General features: G+C 32.4%; 1 protein-coding gene across 1 annotated transcript in view; it reads right to left on the reverse strand.

Moving 5' to 3' along the window:
• LOC133187390 (metabotropic glutamate receptor 6-like) overlaps positions 1 to 19,468 on the reverse strand; it is a 38,570-nt gene that overhangs the window by 830 nt on the left and 18,272 nt on the right. The window contains exons 2-7 of the mRNA XM_061322745.1: positions 15,023 to 15,239; positions 8,304 to 8,591; positions 5,332 to 5,457; positions 4,470 to 4,673; positions 3,047 to 3,173; positions 1,527 to 2,448 (exon numbers count right to left, since the gene is read on the reverse strand). Coding sequence (XP_061178729.1) covers positions 1,527 to 2,448; positions 3,047 to 3,173; positions 4,470 to 4,673; positions 5,332 to 5,457; positions 8,304 to 8,591; positions 15,023 to 15,239 — 1,884 coding nt within the window. The remainder of the gene's footprint in view (positions 1 to 1,526; positions 2,449 to 3,046; positions 3,174 to 4,469; positions 4,674 to 5,331; positions 5,458 to 8,303; positions 8,592 to 15,022; positions 15,240 to 19,468) is intronic.

Below are 19,468 nucleotides of genomic sequence, written 5' to 3' on the forward strand. Positions count from 1 at the left end.
AAACGTGTATCAATCATAGTGCTGTCATCAACAGCAATACATGACAATAGACTGTTCACAAAGCATGCCAGTGTAAAAAGCATATGACGCAACGTACTTTCTCTTTGCTGCATCATGTATACAGTCCTCTGTTACAGTGTACTATCTGCTATTATAATAATTTTTTGGACAAAAATGTTCAATTCTTTAAACCAGAAGAGAAGCCGAGTTTCTTTACTTAATTTTCTAAGAGTGCCTTCAGATGAAGGATTAGTTACTTCGATCCTTTTGTACTAGTTAATTTTGTTCGTAGAAAGCTATTTGTTCATGAGTGTTTCACAAACACTAATTCATCCATAATTAGTCTGTCTCTTCTCAAGCGTCGGTTTCAAAACTAAAAGAGCGCTATGTATCTTACTTTACTATTAGGTTAACTCACTTTTCTCATTTAAGACATACTTAATTTTAACTTAAACTTACATTAAATCAACTTTTGTGTCTGTTTGACGAATTAATGCACCAGCAGTGCTTTCATCTTGCTAGGTAGTGACTATTTGGAACATTGATTATTTTTTTATATCCACAATAGGGCAGATGCGTTCACATTAAAGGACTTTTAAGGAATATTTAAAAAAGTGAAAGTAATGACAAATAATAGTTAATATTTCAAGCTTCCTTCTTCTCATAACAAAATGTCACCGAACATAAATTGTGATTTTCTAAAGCTTTTCGAATCTTCATGTATAAATTTTACAATTTTTTTCCCCAAAACAACAGAATACTCATCTAATTTTTATCCATTCAAACGTGAGCCTTATATACATATAGGATCTCCCATGATTTGTAGTTGGATATGACTTTTATCCAACGAGTTGTGTGTTTTTTTATCCCCGAGCCTTGGCGAGGGGATAAAAACACACAACGAGTTGGATAAAAAGTCATATCCAACTACAAATCATGGGAGATTCTTTTTATCCCATTTTTAATACTTCACAACCAATGTTTTACACTGTTTTCTATAGGACTTCACTTTATTTTACTTCATCACTCTAACGCAAAAACCATTGTGACGTCACAACTGCGGGTTATGAAAAAATATCCAATGAGTCATATCCACGGGATAAAGGGGTAAACATGGGATAAAAATTAGTTAGCGCCTTGTCTTGTGCGAGAGAGCAAATGGTTACATTTTCTTGATGCGCATATGAAATCTACTGTGATATGTCACCGTCGATCACCGAAACATTATTCAGTACTACAGCAAAAAGTAATACTACATTGTATAATTTACTATTCAAAAAGTTGTCGTTGGATGATTTCACTTCCTAAATTTAGGATCACATTAACCCATCAATCATTTTTCTCCATTCTGATATTCAGTTTATGAATTCACATTTTCAACATCTTACTAAGAGATGGAATTCAAAGCAATCCTCGATCTTCGTGACCTCTTTCTTTTCAAATTTCAAAAAAAAAAAAAATTAATCAATTCTATTGCATGTGTATCAAACAAAAGAATTTAAACATATAAACATGTATATATGTACCTTGAAATCTCCACCACTTGCTGTGAAGTATATTGGAATAAAGGCTAGCCAAACAATGCATGTGCTGTACATAGTAAATGCTATGCACTTGGCTTCGTTAAAGTTTTGAGGTATCTTCCTAGTTTTCACACCATAAACAGTACATATTATGATCAGAACTATATTGTAAGTCAGAGAAACTATGATTGCAGTTTTACTAGCTTTACACTTGAGCACCAGGTAGTCCTGATCTTGTAAAACAAATATCGTGTCCGGTTTTTCAAAACCTAACCATGTTATACCTCCAACCATTTGAACAGAAACAATACCGAAACAGATCACAAGCTGCGATCGTGGACTTGTGTAGCTGGGACGCTTAACCATTGCTTTGATGCCGTTATTAAATATTCGGTAGATTCGGTTAGTCTTCGTCAACATTGCAGCATATATCAAACAAAGAGACACGCCAAGACCCAACCTCCTCAAGGTACAAAGAATGAATGTCGGTCGCACTAACATTATCAAAGATGTTCCGTATGACATTAGAATTCCAACGAGAAGAACATAACACAATTCTCTTCCAGAAGCCATTATAATAGGAGTCTCGTTGTACCGTATGAACACTGCAATCACTAACACTGTCAATACAGCGCCTATACTTGTAAAAGCTACAGGAAGTAACATCCAAAATGTCCCCCATTCTAACGAGAGAACCGGAAGTGGCGTACACGCTGATTGGTTTTGGGAAGGTTTCGATCCCTCAGGACAATCCCTGCACGTATACTCGTCAGCTAAGTACTGATTAAATGCACATTGAAAACAACCCCAGCAGCATTTCAATCCTTTTTCAAGACGAGCAAATCCTGGCAAACACGGTTCACTACATACAGAATATGGAACAATCTTCTTTTTCCATTTCAGCATTGATTCGTTGAGACGCAGACTAAAACATAGAGAGAAGAGGATGTACCGATTATGAAATAACACACAAGAATCTTAATTTAATATCAGAAATTAAAAATGTAGGCCCGGAAATCTGTTTATTAATCCTCATAGCTAACAATAAATTATTGATGAGAGATGCATTGCACAGAATGTTTTATGATAAATTAAGTTGATTTTTTTTTTTTTTTTTTTTTTTTTTTATTTTTCATTTCTGTATGCTAATTTTATAAACACATGTATATGTCGTGAGCATTTCTGTTTAGAATGTACGAGCACGTGACAGCAATATATATCTTTTTCACGTCTTCATCATTTCGTTACATTCATGTTTCATGTAACAAACAGAACAAACTCAGATTTCCTCTGAATAATGACTTTATCAACTGTTATTTCAAGTGTGCATTTAGGACATTCAATTTATATACATGTATTTGTTTTAATCAACCCCCCCCCCCCCCTTTAGATATTCCAGAATGTGCTGATATTTCACATGTGAGAGCAACTTGTACACAACAACTTACATAAACAAAATTAATATTTCGTTGTATGGTACTTAAGATGTGGTTTTATTCACTACTTCATTGTTTTATACAAACCTGTCTATCCAATCTCCGACTTGAATATAACTATAAAGACCTGTAGATGTTTGTTGATATTGGAAAATATCATATTTTCCAAGTCCATCGCCTTCCTTATTAAACTCTACCCAGTCTCCTCCTACACCTGTTTTTAAAAACAATTAGGTGTCAGTAAGTTAATTATAAATGATGGTGAAATCGGAAGTAGGTTTATTAATATGTTGTAATAAAAAGGTGAAGATAACGAATAGTTATCGTTCTCAAAAAAGTTCGAAAACAATGCAAATCTATATGGAGCATAAAACACGGAACAAAGGAAATTCCAGAGATAAGGTCAGGTGCTTAGGGGGAGTAAACGTCCCTTGACGGTCGATCACACGTGCCCTGGGCCATAAGTATTTATCAGGTAGACGGAATATTCCGTAATCAAATTAGTTTTAACAAAGGCCCAACAATTGGTATGAAAAACATCCGTCAAAATACGACCCAATGATGGGTTATATTTGCTAACAAGGTCTTTATAAGAACCATAGAATTTTACGAATTGTAAATCACAATCACAAAAAAAAAAAACATTCGTTAATTTATTTATGATTCTACAGAATAGACACAAAATTAACAAGCATTCTGAGAGTATTGCATTAGCAATACTAGTCCCCTAGCGGCAAGTGTAATCTGGTTCCCGTTAAGAATTGAAAATGCCATAATTCCGTCAAAAATCAATGAAGCGGGACGAAAAGCAAACTTGATCTATAACTAATCAAGGTAAAGCCACATACCAAAAATCAGCTCAATATCTACAAGCGTTTAGAAGGAAATTGCGGAAAACCCGTAAAAATTGAAAAGGTCGTAATTCCGTCAAAAATCAGTGAAGCAAAACGAAATGCAAACTTGATCTGTAACTCATCAAGATACACTCACATACCAAAAATCAGCTCAATATCTGCAAGCGTTTAGGAAAAAAGTGCGGAAAACCAAGTGGTACAGACTGACAGACAGACATAAACGCTTTCAGATATTGAGCTGATATTTGGTATGTGACTTTATCTTGATTAGTTACAGATAAAGTTTGCATTTCGCCCCGCTTCATTGATTTTTGTCGGAACTATGGCATTTTCAATTCTTAACGGGAACCGGATTACACTTGCCGGTAGGGGACTAGTATTGTTAATGCAATACTTTCAGAATGCTTGTTTTTAAAGGTCCCTCTCGAGAATTTTTCACTCATATAGAGACGCCACCACTTGTCGGTGGAGGGTTGCAAATTTATATCTATACTCGGCACTCAGGGCCATTGAGCAGTGAGGGATCTTTATCTTTGCACCGCGACTCTAAAGCAAACGCTCTAACCACTGCGCCACGCGGACGACTAAAACAAAATGAATGAATGTCTTATCTAATAGGAATTATAGTACATTCTACTTTATAATACATCCCATACCTCGGAAGGAAACGTTTCGTATATACTTTAAAACCTCTTCTCCAGACGTAACTGCGGATGTTGTGCAATTTTGAAATGGAAGGGTACACTGGTCTGTTAACAAATTGTGGAGCGCATGCGCCAACGCATACACGGAATCAATTACAAATTGCACTAAGCCCTCTTGGTTATATGGCGCCCCCTTCATTCCTATGTATTCATTTCCTAAAATGATATAATTTGTAAGATACGTTACTGATTTAATCTACACAAAAGACTATAATTATGTTTGTTGGAATTACATGTGAAATGAAAAGACGTGCTTTTAATCTTTCATCTTTTATGTTTATCCTTTTTCCTAATTTTTGCATTTTTTTTCCTGGTTTATTAATCTATTAAAAGTATAAGCAGGTTTTATTGCAAATGAATGAATATTCGTAAAAATGCTATCTGATTATTTCCGATCTATGAAGTAATGCTTAATTTCTTTGATTTGAAAATGTAAAAATTAATATATTTTTTTAAAAGAAGCATTTTTATTTAACGCCCTGTTCATAGAAGCGAATAGTAAACATTGAATCTAAATGAATCGAGGAGGAATATAAACTTAAAAGGAATTACCAAGATATGATATATTTGAGTTTATAGAGGGGATACTTGTCTCGAATTTTTATCGGTGTTGATATTGTTAAATGAAATATGTTCCATAAACACCAATTGTTTTTCATTTGAACCATATGTGTTGTATACAAAAATAAATGGATAGCAATATTACTTTAAAGGTAAAAATTATCGTATGAATAATAATAATAAAAAAAAAATAAAGTTCATCGATTTTCGGAATAACATTTAAAAACTATACGATCTATTCAAAGACTTAAACCTGAACATTGTTTTATTCCGGTGTTGTTTTTTAGTGTACAGTTGAACACTTCCTGCCAGAACTCGGAGAACCATGGATTTCTTTTGTTGTTTTCTACTGTAAGGTTTGTGAAGTATTCGTCAAATTCTGGGGAAAAAATGAAGAGTAACAGATTAAAATCAAGTCATTTGACACTTCTGAATATATTCTAGTCTTTTTTTGCTTGATTTCCTGGTTCCTTGACTAGAAGCAATAGAAGCACTCGAGGCAAAGCACGGACATTGAATTCTTACCTAGATTGCTATGCAATAAAAGCAAGAAGCTTTGGCTAGAGCTCTCAGCAGAAATGAATTGTATTTGTTTATATATTTTTTTAAATAAATAGAGAATAATATATACCCTTTTCCATATCACATCCTGTATCAGCCCGAGACACCGATATCAGCCAAAAGATCAAGGCGCCCGAGACTGATATAGGATGTGATGTGTAAAGGGTATTTTTTAATCATGTTTATTACATACTTAGTAATAAAATACAGCACGCATCTACATGAGCAAATTAATAACTGACTAGCCAATCGTATCAAAGAACAGTAATTTAAAATTAAGAAAATATGAACGAAAAATAAGAGTATTACCACAGGTACTGGTTTTTAAAGGTAAATCTACAAGGGATGTGATATAAATCCGTATCAGCCCTGCATGCAAGATTCGTATCAGTCCTGGAAGCTGATACAGCTATTGTGACGTCAGGCATATTGCATATGCAAAAAACTCTATTTATTACTGAGTATATAAAAATTGATTATAATTATTCAAATGTCATTCGATGTCATAGTTTGCATATATTTCTGACAGGACATGGTGTATGGAAAGGTTCATAAGTGAGAAACTCATTCAGAGACCGTGCATTAGTTACAACTTAATTTGAAAAGAAGTATGTATTTTTAACTTTTAAAATAAAATGCTAGCTTTTTCCGACAAAGATGATTCTCATGCACTTGTACAGCTTGAGCCTAAATGGCCATGTTGAAAAAAAGGGCATGATGCATTTTCTTAAGAGTCGGTTTACATACAGATGTATATGCAATGATCTCAATTTGGTGATCCTGTATAGGATTTACAAAGAATATCCTGTATATTCTCTTGTGTTTGTGATGACATTCATTTTTCATCAACTCACGAATAAAAAATACCCATATATCTGCATGTTTTAAAACAAGATAATTTCATGTTGACCCAGTGGTTCTCGAGATGATAGATCGAAAGTGTAAAAAGTTAACAGACAGGCAGACCGTAAGTAACAGAGAAAAGAATACCTCTGGTCATAATCACTCCCTTGGGTATTTGGCTTAAAGTAGCTGAAAACAAATTTTGTCAATTCAAAACATCAACATTTGTGAACAATTTGTTCATTCTTCTAATGAAAGAAGAATTTTACCATAGAGTTCTCTACATTTAAGTTCGATCTGTTGTATTCAAAATTTTATTTAGTTTTACTTTGAATTTATGATAATTTACACTTTAAAACACTTTTTTTAATTGGTGGTTCAAAGCTGAGTATTTTCTCTCTTCAGTTTTATTACTCAAAGTTAATATACTTCATATATACACGTAAATATCACATGGTAAAATGTGATGGTTTTTTTGCTCAGTAATTCATCTTATATTCCGGGAGCTTTATCATTAACAGAAGCCTGCCTTTGTGACGTTCTTTGAAGACTTTTCATCGGTTTCCATTTACAAGGTTGAAATATAAAAAAAAACTCCTTTGTATCGCTTCCTCGTGGAGATTACCAGTGACTCACTGTAATCTCTGATAGCGAGTAATGAAGTATTGAACTTCATCATAGATTCAATTACAGCCTATCAGCGATATAGAGAAAATGTCGTTTTTTATTCATGTTTCGCTTTTGTTTTTTGAATTATCAAAGACATTACTGTTATTGTATCTTTAGATCATGTTCATATTCATTTGAACCAAACAGGTATGTATTTATAAGCCTTGAGGTATGTGTGTTAAAATGATCTTTATTTTTATTTTAGATGTTCTCTTTTTCTGCTGTTGGTGTAAAATACAAAACTAAAAGTTCATTGCTTTGATTTTATTATAAAATATTTATATCTCTCATTGACGTTTACACACAATTTTTTTTTTAATTCTCTTTCTTTTTAACTTGACAACTGAAAAGCCCATGTAATTATGAGGAATATACAAGATATTGTCGTTAATCGCTGATTTTGGTATAAGATTATATTAATATTTGATCATTTACGATTAATGAGATGACCCAAAGATTTCTGTACAACTTAAGAGCAATACCTAGGTAAAAAGTAATTTTACACCCAAAAATTATTAGTTTACAAGTATTAAGAAAGTGCCCAATCCTACTTTGCTCGAAAGAAAATACTGAGAATATTAAATACTAAAAATAAACATATCTTATGTCATCTTAGCCAGAGGGCTGATTTGACAATTGGTGTAGATTTGAGTATAAGGGATTCCATTTATCATTATTCCATTGTATTTAAATCATTCCAATAAAATGTGAATTCACATACATGTACATAGTAATATATTGTACATATTTTACAAATTCTTAACTTTAAAAAACAAACTTTTCTCAAAATTATATTCATATTTTCACACTGGTCTGGTATGTGATATAAGATTTCGGATCGATCCCTGACATGGGGTAATGTGAAGAATATATATATATATATATATATATATATATATATATATATATATATATATATATATATATATATATATATATATATATATATATATATATATATATATATATATAGTGAAATTGCAGTAAAAGTCCATGGTATAGGTAGGTTATAAATTGAAATCAAATCGAAGATGAACAAACAAGTTCACATTTAAGTGTAATAAGTGTAATAATTAAATGTGAACTTGTTTGTTCCTCTTGGATTTAATTTTAATTTATATAAATATACTTGTTACATAGTAGACTACGTACCTTTGATCACATGTCTTTTTGGAAGCAATGTAACAGCGCCGTTTGCAGCCAGTTCTTGACCTTTGACGGGGTGAATTTTCGCTCCCCAACTATCGCTGGCTAGAAATGTTAATTCGGACGTTTTATTTAATTTCATAAGGGCTTTCAGAACTCTTCTGGCGTTGTCTTCGTTGGCAAACATGACCACAACTTTGGCTCTTTCATTCTTTAGCAGATCTAGAACTAATTGTTCAATTCTGGAGTCTGCGTCATCTCGAAGAATGGTTAAAGACTGAGCAACGCATATTCCTAAAGGGATGAAAAGAAATTATCAGTTTCAAATAATTACTTATGAACTGGGTGGCATAAATAGCTAAGCAGTCATCAAAAGTGCATCTCAAACAGCCACATATAAACAGCGCAACATATACATGAAACAGTCAACAACTTACTAATTCAAACAACTACATATGAACAGCGCAACATATACATGAAATAGTCAACAACATACAAATTCAAACGACTACATATGAACAGCGCAACATATACATTACATATTCAACAACTTACAAATTCGAACAGCTACATATTAACTACAATACTCGAAATACCCACTAAAAATAAATCTCAAGCAAGTACATTTGAACTGATGAGAGGGCGAAATACGTTTTAAGAACTTGTGCCCAATCCCATTGTATATATATTGCAATAAAATATGTTCAATTCAACTGATGAACAAAATACAAAATGTACCTGAAAAGGTGAATGTAAATCTTATACGGTACCAATTTTGATGCACCAGATGCTCATTTCAACAATTTATGACTCTCTAGCGATGCTCATGTCGAAACGTTGGAAATTCGAAATATTTAAATTAAAAAAGCTTTGAAGAGCTGAAAAAGGGGGTGCCAAAGACTGGAGCCAATTTAGAAATATGTCGAAGGATCAGAGCTATGCATGAAGGAGATAATACTTAAATTTAGAATAAATTTCTAAATTTACCAAAGCAAAAAAAATATTTACTGTATTTTCAAGCTAGTACCAAAGTATGTAGCTGCTAAGCTGTAGAGATCCGCGGGAACAAACAGTCCACCAGCAGATCTAGAAGCCTCAACCCAGGGGTCATAATGTAAATCTTATACGGTACCAATTTTGATGTAACGAACAGTAATCGATCTAAAGAAAACTACAAACAATATTAATTTATGAACAGGGCATAAGGCACGAACCCCTGAAAATTCCAAAGGTAGGATCAGGTGCAAAGGAGGAGTAAGCATCCTCTGTCTACCTTTAATACCCGACTTGAGCCCTATGTTTGTTTCTTTGTTGTTTAACGTTACTCTAGAGAATTTTTCACTCATAGGGAGACGGCACCACTTGCCGGTGGAGGGCTGCAAATTTAGACCTACTGGGCACTCAGGGCCATTGAGCAGTGAGGGATATATTTCGTGTCAACACCTACTGCGACACGAGACCTCGGTTAATACGGCCTCATTCGAAGGACCGGTCTCCACGTACCGCACCGGGATTCGAACCTGCGACGTAAGGATCAACTCTAGAGCAAACACTCTAACCACTACGCCACGCGGGCGCTATGTATTGATCAGATAGAAGAATTCGAAGTCAAATTTAGTATGAAATTAATGGCCTAATATTTCAGTCAAAGTACTCCCAATAATAGGTTATATTTGTAAATAAAGTCATTATAACAACCAACTTGCTAAATGACTTTGAACCAGGTTGTTGAAATCCTTGTAACCTTGACTTATTTGTCAGTAGCCAGCCTTGGTTTAAAAGCTGATCGTATTCAGAGTATGCTTTTGCATATCGAATAAGTTTGATGATATAAACACCATATGCAGGTGCTAGTGGAATATTTCTAGATCAATACCAGGGCTATTCCGAAAATATTGAGTCTTTTACTTTAACACCAGAGAAAAGTGAAATCAATTCATGAAAGTTCCAAAGAATTTTATCAAGAACAAATAGCACTAATTTGCAAATTTCTTGTTGATAGTTTCACTAAATAAGTATCGGTGAAATTCTAAACCTACTTATGACCATTGCCTCAGAACTCCCCTTTTCACACTTGTGTATCGTTGCTTTTCCATTGTCAAACATCGATGCAATATTTCTTACAATTGAACATGCATATTTTGGTACGAACTTTAGCTAGTTCCTCGATCCGTTTATTCGTTACTTCGAAATAATTGAAGGCTGTCCAGTTCCTTTACATTCACTATGGTTAAAAAAAATCAGAAAATGTTTGAATAAACGCTGAACTAAAACCCGACACGTTTCCTCTGCATTTTGTTTGTATTATAAGTTCTTTTTTGTCTGAATAGGAGTTAAACAAGCTCTTCACAAAAATTAGTGTATACCTTGATCTCCACCTTGACTTCAAATTTTATTTTTTTTGTCGTCATAATCACATTTCAGTAGCCTGATAAAAAAAACTTTATGATATCCGTATTTGTTATCGAAAAGCTATCAAACTTGCACAAAATACGACGATATAATGATAAAAAAACGACGCGTATAGCTAAATGAATTTTTGTACATTCTCTGTGTTAACCGAGACTTAGCATCTAGTTATAACAGAATTTCAATACCTGATTTCGAGACTGCACCGGAAACCTATACCATTGACACATTAATAGGTCATTCAAAAGAAGAAACAGAATATTTCTGAAATATTTCTTGCTTTTATATATTGCCAGAGTTCATTAAATGTATTTACAATTTTTCAGCAAAACCGTTGACTAAGATATGAAAATAATCGGAACGGAATTTTCCCTCCTAAGGAAGGTTGTCGATGGAAAAGCTGAAGTCATCTCATTTGTCATACAGTTTAGTATTTTGTTGGCCGTAATCGTCTGTAGTCAGTAAAACATTCAAAAAGAAACATGTGACAGACTCTGTGGTGTCCTTTATTTTGATTCACAGGGATATATCGATGAATGGAAGTAACTATTGTTAATTTATAAAACGTGGTCGATATATCTTAGTTAAATTAAAGGCCACAGGAAGAGTGTTTCTTCTCTTTAGAAGTTTCTGAATAAATTCTGCTTCATAGGAATATAAAAACAGGTCGGCTTATAAAAGAGCATTATTGGTTCCCATTGGAATTCCAATAGATTGTTGGAAGACCTGGTCTCCAAACACTACATAGATGTTGTGAATAGGGAACTCCAGCATCCTTTTAATATCAACTTTCGAGTATGCGTGTGTAGAATCGGAATGTTTTATAATTATTAAAAAGGATTTCCACATACCAACATATGAACTACCAGAAACTAACAATAAACCAAAATGAATTACAAACAGCTACATATTGGCTATTTGAAACAATAAACACAAATTATATTTAAAAATTAAAAAAACCTTAAGATGAGCAATCTGAATAAATTAACAGAAATAAATTCCAAACTGCATATGGACTCAAATATTTTAGGTTATTTAAATAAATTATTAATGATTCACTGTCCCAGAAACATTGAGATAAAATGTACGTCTGCTACAACTTTTGTATAATATGTTATTAAGTATTATAAAGAAAATAATTATAATGATTTCAAAATCAAAATCACAAATGTGTATAGTCTACTCGGTTATGCATCCGAAGCTATCTTATTTTATACGAGCACTTAATAACGCTAAATTACAAGGATTTTCACACCGCAAAAGAAGATTCGCTATAGTACCGTTGATGAAGACTCATCAACAAAAAAGCAAGTAATTCTTCCTTGCAAAATTACACGACGATAAATTCCTCGCGTATACTTATGATATTGTCCTTATTTTTTAATGTAAAACACATGGTGTTTACAAATAGATACATACAATAAAAGTACAATTACAATAACAGACACAGAATATCACATAACATTGTAACTATAAGACCTAGGCTCCGTACATTGGTTTTGAATAAAATGATTAAAAGAATACAGGTATAATAAAACAAGAGATGCCTGTGTTGACTTAATTAAAAATATTTATAGTATTTCAATTCCGTAGGCTTCATTTTCTCATAGCTGCTTTTAAAGATTTGCTTCAAATAATATAATAAAGAGTTTAATCTCACAGTGCCCAAGATGTTACAAATAAGAATAACTAGATACAATTAATTAAGTTTGTCAAATAATAACTATAAAGAAGATTATCACTTAATAAAAAAAAAAAAAAGAAGCGTGTCATACAATAACAATAGACAAAGAAGCTTGTAATTACTGTAGACAAAGAAGCTTGTCATACAGTACAATGTAACTGTAGACAAAGAAGCTTGTCAAATAACAACTATAGACAAAGAAGCTTGTCATTTAATACCTGTAGACAAAGAAGCTTTTCATACAATAACAATAGACAAAGAAGCATGTCATTTAATAACTGTAGACAGAAAAGCTTGTCATTTAACATCTATAGACAAATAAGCTTGTCTTTTAATAACTGTAGACAGAAAAGCTTGTCATTTAACATCTATAGACAAATAAGCTTGTCTTTTAATAACTGTAGACAGAAAAGATTGTCATATAACAACTATAGACACAGAAGCTTGTCATTTAATAACTGGAGACAAAGAAGCTTGTCATATAGTAACTGTAGACAAAGAAGCTTGTCATATGACAGCTATAGACCAAGAAGCTTGTCATTTAATAATTGTAGACAGAGAAGCTTGTCATATAGAAACTATAGACAAAGGAGCTTGTCATTTAATAACTGTAGACAGAGAAGCTTGTCATATAACAACTATAGACAAAGAAACGTGTCATACAATAACAAAAGACAAAAAAGCTTGTCATATAATAACTGTAGACAAAGAAGCTTGTCATGTAATAACTGTAGACAAAGAAGCTTGTCATATAACAACTATAGACAAAGAAGCTTGTCATATAACATCTATAGACAAAGAAGTTTGTCAAATAATAACAATAGACAAAGAAGCTTGTCATTTAATAACTGTAGACAAAGAAGCTTGTCATATAATAACAATAGAAAAAGAAGCTTGTCATATAATGACAACTGACAAAAAACTTGTCATTTAATAACTGTAGACAAAGAAGCTTGTCATTTAATAACAATAGACAAAGACGCTTGTTATATATCAACTGTAGATAAAAAGGTTCGTTTCATTGTCGAGCAGTAGCAATCCTTTCTCATGAATTATGAATTATTTCAATTCTTACAAGCACCTTTAATTTCAAATTGCTATAGAATTTTGAGCTGGAAAAAAAACTTTCAAGAAAATCTTCCCATTACTTGTTACAGAATTTTAACAGTTACTATAATAGATTTATATATCTCTATGCAACATCTCTTATTCTGAAAAATTCAGGGTTAAAAAGTTTAGTGTATTCTCACGAAGCTTACTTACATTAAAATCCCCTGATTTCTTAATCACCCATTTTTCTGGCGCTAATAGACCAGTAATCGAATCAGAAGAGAGAGAAATTCATCCAGAAAGATGTGACATTTACAACACACCCAATTACATCGGCTAATGAATAATAAATAAGATTTGCTGGAATCCTGGAGACACAGAAGATTGATAATAGAATTCAAACGCACAATTTACCAAAGTTAACAGCGATGTTACGTCTTCCACTTGCACATAATGTGTTGTTTTAATCATGCATATTTCAACTTGTGATGCAAGAATTTCAGTGCTCTTAAGAACTTCACTCTTGTGCTACGGATCGTTTTTTTTAATCAATGTCAAAAAAAAATTTTAAGATAAAATAAAAAGAAAATCAAAGAAGAAACGATTGATATGATGTAATGGAAAATCCGTCATTAAAACACCAAAACAACCTCGGGCTTCTCTCTCTCTCTCCCTCTCTCTCTCTCTCTCTCTCCTATACATATCAATATTGTTCATCTCCATATTATTATTATTGCTATGCTTTCTTTCAGAACTTTAACATGCCAGAGGATCAAAACATGGAAATAAAAAATCATTGTTAAAAAAAGTAGTAACTTACATGTACTTGTCTTTAAAACAATCCTTGAAAGTGACGTTTGATGAGAGGATTAAACTTTATCATATATATAGAATTAAATTTATAAAGACACGCCATTGATCATAAAAATTAGGTTCAGTCCCCCTCCATCATCCCCGAAACATGATTGCTCTCACAGAAACGTTAAGAATAAGAAAATTTGCCGATATATTTTTATTTTTATGGTTATTTTTTCCTCGTGTTTATAACTTCATTCAGAACTTATAATGTTTTCCAATACCAATGAATATGTTTTGACAGTTTCTAGGATTTCATGCACTTGCAAACACGTAAAACAAGTATAAATATAACCATAACAATTCTTGTAAAACCACATTTCAAAAACACGAAGAAACAACTTTCCACTCTGGCATGGCTCTTCGTGCTGAATCAGGAGGCATGTTAGTCTCAAGTGCTGAAACAAGGCTTCTAAAATCGTGTTCCTGAGCTGTCATTTACATATTTTAAAAGCATTTTTCTCCAAGGCACAATTAAGTAATGGTATAATGTTTACGACTTTTAAGCTCCAAAATCTGTTTATCTATACATATTTTTGGACATAATATGCAAAGTTTCAGAAAAACTTTGGTATTTAAAAAAAGAAATAATTCATAAAAAATTGCAAATGTGAAGGGTCCATAATATTTTTATTCAATGTTTGAATTGACCCATATTAATTATTAACGATTGATATGTTTTTCCTAAAAAGATTTTAAGGTTTGATAGAGAGGTAATGACTCATACCCGCTTCTGTAGATCTTTCTTTAAAAGCTCCTATTCCCTTCACACCGTAGTCCCCTTCATCAGCCAGTGTACTGACGTAATTCCAGCCGAATGCCTTCGCTATATCCACCATAGCCTGGGCTTGAAAAGTATCAGGGGGCACAACTCGTGAGAAATACTCAAATCTTGACTTGTCGCTTAGATCAATGCTTGTAGATGCATAACTTATTTGGGGTATCTGAAAAAAAAATTCATTCACTGATTATTCACATGGAGCATCACTGAAGAGACATAATTTGTCAAAATGCGCATATGGTGCATCAAAATTGGTACCGTATATGATTTACATTATGACACCTTTGTCAAAGCCTCTGCTTGTGGACCGTTAGTCCCCGAAGGTCTCTATAGCATAGTAGCCACGTACTTCGGTACTAGCTTGAAAATACGGATATATATTTTATTGCTGTGGTAAAATTTAGAAATTTATTTCAAAATTAAGGATCATCTCCCTCAAACATAACTCTGATCCTTTGACGTATTTGGCTCCAGTCTTTGTCACATTTTTCAGCTCTTCAAAGTATTTTTTATTAAGATATTTTGGATTTCCAACGTTTCGGCATGAGCATCACTGAAGAGATATAATTTGTCAAAATGCGCATCTGGTGTATCAAAATTGGTACTGTATATGTATTTCATGGAAGTAAAGTAGAAATTACTATTATATTCTACAAAAATTATATGTAATCTAGAGGCAAGATCAAATTCATTGAATCATACGTAACAGTAATATTTGGAAAGTAGGTAAATGTAGTCACTTTTTAAGAAATCATCTAATCTCACTTTCTAATTTCATTCACTTTTGCTTACTTCTGTAGAATAAGTCTCTAATTTTCGCTGTATATATAGGACATGAGATCAAGTGATAATCTGTATAAGGGGCTCCGTTGCTAATTCTTGAATGTTAACATTTTCAGATAGGTTATCATCCTCATATATATACAAAAAGGGGGGAAAGCAAACGAACAATTGCACTCAATTCTTTTTACTACAATGTTACAAATACACGTGATTAATAAAATAGGTTTGCGTACTTCACAAAAAAATACTTAGTGACTAATTAGTTTGGTTTATCAACTTTCCCATGCCTTTGTCCATCTACATGTACCTTATCGATATAGATTTAATTTGAATGTTCGCCACGTCATCTGACATATGACTGATTCCTAATCCTTTATGATATTTTGATAATTCCAGATACATTAGTTTTGATTCATGATGTTGTGTATTTGAGATATTTATACATGTACATACTGTGATGAAATATTATTCAAAATATTAACAAAAAAGTCAACACTGCTCTTTCTAAATTCAGAAATCTTTTTAATGATTAGTAACTGTAATGAATTAATATTTAATTGACCTCTTTAAGCAATATAACCGAGAATAGTCATCAATAATTCTCTTTTTATATAAATAAAGGTCTGAAAAAGCTTTCAACAAATTTTCAAAGAATATGAAAGCCATACTATGTTTTAAGAAAAGGATAACACATCTTTCCCTTGTATTGAGAATTATATATAGATGAATGCATTTGAAAAATTCAAAGGATTTGAAAATGTCAGCTGATTAAAAAATAACACTATAAATATTTCCTCTGAGTGATTACGTCAAATCTTACAAGTGTCAGCATATGTATTATTAAGTTGTACAACAAACACAAATGGTACTGCATTCAATTAAATTTCGATAGGAAATTGAACATTCCTGTATCGACAAGTCTTGATTTAAGGACACGACAAATTGGTTAGAAAAAAAAAAATGAGAAATCGAAGTCACTGCGTTTATAAATCAAGTTGTCCAAAAATAGAATGTTGAATTGAAAAAGGCTTAAATATTTCATAAGATTCATCGTGGTGTTATTGAGAACCCGGTCCGGATAACAAAAGTTTAATAATTATTACAAATGGGAAAATCGTTAATACCACTGAATTTCGCCTGTTAACGAAAAGAACTTCGATTGGATGTTTTTACTACACTGTGAACCAAATTGCAATTGTATCTTACAAGGTTTTGTGAACAGAGTTAAGAGATATCGCATTTGTTTCTTGCACCTATATCTACTCAAATATCAAAAATAAGAAAAAAATGCTGACTACGATTTAGAGAACGATAACCATTCGAAAAGTCTATCGGTTATTACCGTGCAAAGACGCAATTAAAATCTAAATTATTGAAGGAACAAATAAACACGAAAAATGTATATATTTTAAATAAAATGAATAAGTTTTATCGCGATGTTCTCAGCGTGAAATGTAGTAAACCTTTCAAGCCCGACTCCATACCCTAAAAGATGGTCCTACCCTCTATATATGCATAGATCTATGCATACCAGCATGCTTTATAAGCATACACTTTACTCAATGTCACTGTTCTGTTCTACGATAATGTGACAATACGATTCATCTGATAAAATAAAAACTAACAAATTATTGGCATTGTTTAAACATAGAACATATCATTCTTCCTTCAATTCATACTATACAATTATAGCCTTTTGATGAGGTCAATCCCTAGATATATAGGCCTTGAAGAAAGCATATCGACCGAGCGCGAAGTGCGAGGTTGATATGCTTTCTCTAAGGTCTATATATCCAGGGATTGTACAGAAACAAAAGGCTACAATTGTTTTAATATTACTTTGTCAGTTAATAAGAAATGGCTTAAAATCCATGTTTCTTATACTCAATACTTTCTTATAAGGCATTTTTATGTCATTCGCATTATGACGTCACAGTTACGAATAGCAGCTGAAGTATCTGTTTTTAGAATCATCCAGTTTATAAAGACTATTGTGACGTTAGCACTATTGTTGCTTCCCAGAAGAACGTTAACACCAGTTTTATAAACTTTTATTAGAAGCTTAAAATAGAAACACCCAGTTTATAAGACTTTTTATACTTGATCATGTGATCTAGTTTGAGTCAACCAGATAGCTGGCAACAATAGAGAAAAATAAATTTATCTATCACAGCCATCTGTATAAACCTTATTCACAATAAAGCACTGATAGATACTGCAAAATATTTAATACACTATGAAATATTAAAAAAGGGAAAAAAATAAAGCAAACAGAAAAAAAATAAATGAAAATGTTATACGCTTGCATCATTCCTTATAATAGGTTCTTGGATTGTTTTTATAATAGTGATATGAATATTAATTTCAATTGCATAGATTAATATATCTGTACATATCACTATCAATCAAACGTCAATAAAATAAGCTATTTTTAAACTGTAGACAGTGGTAGTCAATTCTAAGAGATTGACATGCATTACACCTCTTTATGATATTTCACAAAAATTGAAAAGCATTATATCAGAGTCCTATTTTACACAGTCCGAGGGCAAATATCTCTGATGTACTTGCCCAGTTTAAGCACGACATATTTATTTCATTCAGTAATATCATTCTTTTTCTTCCAACTGCGATTTGAAATTAAAACACCTTGAACCAATATTTCATAAAGTTTAGTTGCACTTAAATGCACTTAAACATATAATGGAGCGAAAAACCGAAGTGATAAATCTCATTAATCCTATAAACGATGCGAATCGTCTACAGGGCAAAAACTCATGACCCCTGGAAACATCAGAGGTAGGACAACTCAATAATGACCATAGAAATTGCGAAAGAAGATTGTTCAAAGCCCTGTACCATCAATTTATTTGTCAGTGGCTGGTCTCTTATCAAATATTATTTTACTCACAACATGCTCATTTGTACCGAATTAGCTGGGAGACATAACATTTTATGCAGGTGATAGTGGAATATTACTGCATTAATAAAGGGAGGTGGTGAATGAAGAGCTTAAGTCATCCCGTTTGTCAAATAGTTAAGACGTAAGTTGGTCATTAACATTTATAGTCAGTTAAACATTCAGATATGAAAAAGATAAGGCATACTCTGATGTGTTTTTAATTTCGAGTTCACTTGAATATAATGGGTCGTCAAATGAATAAAAATAAGAGCATCTATGTATATAAATGAAGTAATGTGAACATGTATTTGTTCTTATTATATATATTGAATGATTGTTTGGGTCTAGAGGGTTTTTCGGGGTTTAGTATATTAAACACTATCCAGTCATGGCTATTAGCCTAATCCCGGTTAAATTTAACTTTTGGCTCCGAACAGAAAGTTGTTGTCTGCAGATTTTCCCCACCTCCTTCCCCTCTATTCCCATGCTATTTGAAGTAATTTTTGCATAGTAGTTTTCTTTGTTGTTATTGTAGATACTAGTTTCTGTTGTGAAAGGCATTGGATATTATTGGGCACCATCTTTTTTCTGCAATCTAGTTTTACTTAAATTTTAATTCCATTTGGCATGTTTAATAAATGATCTATTCAAAAACTCTTTATTTTTCCAGCTGCAGGACAGAGCTGTAAATGTGCTACAATTCAAGT

The sequence above is a fragment of the Saccostrea echinata genome, unplaced genomic scaffold (genome assembly GCF_033153115.1).
Source record: "Saccostrea echinata isolate AGI-Se365-2 ecotype Australia unplaced genomic scaffold, CSIRO_AGI_Sech_v1 ptg000015l, whole genome shotgun sequence".
NCBI classification, from domain to species: domain Eukaryota; kingdom Metazoa; phylum Mollusca; class Bivalvia; order Ostreida; family Ostreidae; genus Saccostrea; species Saccostrea echinata.